A 4508-nucleotide genomic window follows, 5' to 3' on the forward strand; every position below is an offset into this window, starting at 1 on the left:
GGTGTGGCAGAGTCTTAACTTTGATAAAGAATATCTCTTTGGTTTTGAGACTTTAGTCTTTGCAACTTCAGGGATCTTATCTATGCACAATCAGCTTGTAACACTCCAAAGAGAAAGGAAAACTTGAAATCGCATCATATGACCCCTTTAATGTTAACCTGCTTTAACTAAGGTTAACTGATGGGACCTTATTGTAAAGTGTTTCCTATTGTTCTTTCGTTCATTTGAAATTTAATCTTTTGCACTCCAATCTTGAAACACTTGTTTACTTTATATTTTTGTGTATTTTTTTTTTAAAATAAAGTCTTTCATAATGTTCATACAATTTAATAGGACTATAAATAATTACATAATTAGCCTATTAAATAGAGTCTGAAGCAAAATTATGTAAAAACCTTGTGAACTTTCTGTATTCTGATAAATTAAATAATTGTGCTTGTAAATGTCTTCTTATACCCCCTTATTAAGCTAAAACACATAATTTGAAAAATTTGCATTGCACCTCTAAAAATTTTTAATGCGCTCCTAAATTTTTCAACTTAGGAGCACGTGCTCATTGAGAAAAAGGTAAGCATCAAGCCCTGACATCACAAGTGAACAAAGGAGGACTGAGTTCTTACTGACGACGCGGTCTGGAACTTCATATAAAAGCCATCTTTATAGTTTGGTTTCTGCATAGACCTGCGTTCGCCTCTCTCATTATTTACACTACACATGCGAATCGGTGGGCGGGGCTAAACAGGCAGTGATGTAGAAGCAGGCGTTGATCATCTTCTGTGGAGGCGATGCTTATCCACACTATTATATCATAGAGTCGTACATTCCACAAGCTGTTGTTTTGGAAGATTGGCTTTAATAAGCTGTTTTTAGACTAACGAGAAAGATTTGAGTTGTGAAACTTACAGGATGCGTTTAATAGTACAATGAGCTCTTATATGTCAAAAGATCAAGGGAATTTTTATTTCTCAGTTCATGACCCCTTTAAAGGGTTAGTTCACCCAAAAATGAAAATTAGCTTGTGTTTTACTCACCCTCGAGGCATCCTAGGTGTATATGACTTCCTTCTTTCAGACAAATCCAGTCGGAGTTATATTAAAAATTGTCCTGGCTATTCCAAGCTCTATCATTGCAGTCAGCGGGTGTTGCAGTTGAACAGTCCACAAGTCCTCAAATAAAAGTGTGCGCATCCATAATAAAACGTGCCTCACACGGCTCCGGAGGGTGAATAAAGGCCTCCTGTAGCGAATCCATGTGTTTTTGTCAGAAAAATATCCATATTTCAAACGTAATAAACACTTTTCTCTCACCTGTTTCTGTCATACGCGGAAGCCGTTCCGGCGGATGACGTAAGACGTCGGCGTTGCATGATAAGTGACGAACGCGGAGAGACAAAACAAAACGCTGGTCCTGAACTAGAAGTACAAACCGAGGAATTGTAAAGAGAAATGTCGGAGGATTTCGATATAAACCAAGAGGAGACTGGTTTTCCTTTGCTAAAGTAAGGAAACTTTGCTTCCTTTGCTCCTATAAACAAACTCGCGAGACTAGCATATCTCAAAGGCGCGCGCAGCGCATATGTGCTGCGTCATCCGCCGAAACGGCTTCCACGTATGACAGATACCAGAAGTGAGAGAAAAGTGTTTATTACGTTTAAAATATGGATATTTTTCTTACAAAAACAAAAAATAAAATTTTCTTACAAAAACTTTATTCACCCCCCCCCAAGAGCGGTGTGAGGCACGTTTATTATGAATGCGCGCGCTTTATTTGACGACTTGTGGACTGTTCAACTGCAACACCCACTGACTGCAATGATAACGCTTGGAATAGCCAGGACAATTTTTAATATAACTCTGACTGGATTCGTCTGAAAGAAGAAAGTCATATACACCTAGGATACCCTCATATACACCTAGGATGCCTCGAGGGTGAGTAAAACACAAGCCAATTTTCATTTTGGGGTGAACTAACCCTTTAAGCACTCTGAGTCACATAGTATACATAGTCCCACCGCCAAACTCATGTCATTGGTTGAGCCTGTTGCTAGGTCTGGATGTTCAAAGACTTTTGTGTTTTTTTTAAAGCGCCACAGTGTTTTCACTCTTTGCAGAGTTGTTTTGCATACACTTTACATTGTAAAGTTATTAAAAGTATGCTACCTTCTCACAAAGTACATATTGTTTCAGCTGCAAGCTTTTCAGCGTTTATTTTATTGAAACCCCTCAGTAAAGTTTCCTCGAGCAACAGCAGCTGGACTGTCCTATTTTAATCGTTTCCATGAGCTAATACTAGACCTACTGCAGGACTATTCTTTGACAATAGCCAGTAGTGTTAAACAGCGCTGAGCTGAAGAAATGGTGAGAAATACTTTGAACACCAGGCTTTTATTAACCTCATCGCACTGAATGCTTTTTGTGGCCTAGCATAGTAAAAGAAATGTTAAGGTCAATCACTTACTGAAAATCCACCGTAGTTGGACAGGGTTGTGAGTCAGATGTTACGTTTCTCAAACTAGTGGTTCAAAACAGATTCTGAGTAGAAACTGTCAATCAAGTGTGTATGAACACAAAGCAGTGGATGTTGCTGTCAGTAAGAGCTGCTTTCTCCACTAGGTCTTTTGATCAATGTTTGTTGAAACAGTCAGATAGGTGTCTAGACTGTGGGGGGAGATGCACCGGAGTCCTCCTAGACCGCACCTACAGCCTTGCGACAAAATATTTCAGTGATGTTTTCAGTCTAGACAGCTTCTGAAGAAGCAGTTCAGTGTCTAAGAATACTACTACTGTAAGAATTACCATGGCAACTGGGGACATTAGGCAGGATGCTGCTGAAAGGAACAACAAGAGAGACATCAGAGTCCACAGTTCAGTGAGTTCATGTCACCCATTTGTGTCATGCCGCCAGATCTACTGCAGTGGGTTTTTATTTATTTATTTTTTCTTATTTGCTAGGGATTTTCCTGATAGTATTTGAATAATTTACTTTGGTTTTAGTACACAATGTAAAAGCCCTGATAAATAATAATAATAATACTTTATTACTTTACATTTTCTATTATTATTATTATTATTATTAAGGTATGTTATCTTATATTTTCTTAATTTCTATATATATTTATTTATTATATTTCTGTTATATTTCTGTTTCACTTAATATTTTTCTTCCATTATATAAGTTGATTAAATATAAGTATCATATTATAAGATAATATACATAAAATAATGATATTATTATTATTATTGTTATTAACATATAGTACATGTTATCTTTTTTAACATGACTCATGTTATCATTCAATAATAATCATATTAATAATAATAACTATAATAAATTATTTTATTTTTAATACTTAATATAAGTACAATAATGTAAATATAATGTGCTTAATATAAAAATAGTCTTAATATTTAGACTATAAATGTATTAAGTATCATATTATAAAGGTAACACACGTTAATAAGAATAATCAATTATCATTCTGTAATAATATTTCATGTACATGTTAAAATCTGACTAAATGTATTATCATATTAATATGAATATAAATAATAAGAAGAATACTTCACTGTTATTACATTATTATTACTATTATTATACATTATTATTATTATTACATTATTATTATGTTTAATGTACTTTTTTACAATATTAACTTTTTATATATACATAAAAAAAAATATATATATATATACAGTGGGTACGGAAAGTATTCAGACCCCCTTAAATTTTTCACTCGGGTCTGAATACTTTCCGTACCCACTGTATATAAAAAAATATTACTTTTTTTATAATATTACACTTAATATTTACGCAGTATAAATCTTTACACATTTTACACATTAAATTATATAGCTGCGATTATATTTTAGGAAAGGCATCCCTCATAAGTGGATCATCTTAGTGGGGCCCTTGACATAAAAAAGTATGAAAACTCTGTGATGAGACAACTGTCAGTTGAACTTGATAGTAACATATTTTATTTTATGCAATTTAAAAAAAATAAATGTATAAGGGAATTAATGTATTTTATCACAGCAGTGATTTTCAGCCTTCTTTTTTTCTTTGTACGCTGATAAGGAATATTGTTATTCGAAGCTTGTTCAGCTTAATGTTTATTAATTCATTTAAATAATAAAACACACTTTCATTATGAATGCATCAGTTCCTCAGCCTTCTAGCAGTGTGCTGTCTGTGCTTAACAACTTATTGACTTGTACTTATGTCTCACTTTGCTTTCATATTGACTGTGTTTTCGTTTATTGCTGTCTTTACAGCTGTTGAACAATCTGAGAGCGACATTTACATGCGGTTTATGAAGTCACATAAGTGCTATGACATCGTCCCTACCAGCTCCAAGCTCGTGGTCTTTGACACATCGCTGCAGGTAAGAGCTCTGTGGATGTGTTTATGTCACTGATAACAAATCTGTCAGACATGTCTCACTGTAGTATTGTTGTTGCCTGGTGTTTCGTTGTGAAAGCGAAACTACTTTATTTGGCCTTCCAAAA

General features: G+C 34.4%; 1 protein-coding gene across 6 annotated transcripts in view; it reads left to right on the forward strand.

Annotated features, from left to right (window-relative positions):
* Nucleotides 1-4508, forward strand: part of LOC107757712 (5'-AMP-activated protein kinase subunit gamma-1-like) — an 81391-nt gene that overhangs the window by 56739 nt on the left and 20144 nt on the right. For all 6 annotated transcript variants that reach the window (XM_016575270.1, XM_016575269.1, XM_016575271.1 and 3 more), the window contains one exon: nt 4275-4384. In XM_016575270.1, the coding sequence (XP_016430756.1) occupies nt 4275-4384 (110 nt within the window). The remainder of the gene's footprint in view (nt 1-4274; nt 4385-4508) is intronic.

Source organism: Sinocyclocheilus rhinocerous, unplaced genomic scaffold (genome assembly GCF_001515625.1).
Source record: "Sinocyclocheilus rhinocerous isolate Xijiao unplaced genomic scaffold, SAMN03320098_v1.1 scaffold1374, whole genome shotgun sequence".
NCBI lineage: Eukaryota > Metazoa > Chordata > Actinopteri > Cypriniformes > Cyprinidae > Sinocyclocheilus > Sinocyclocheilus rhinocerous.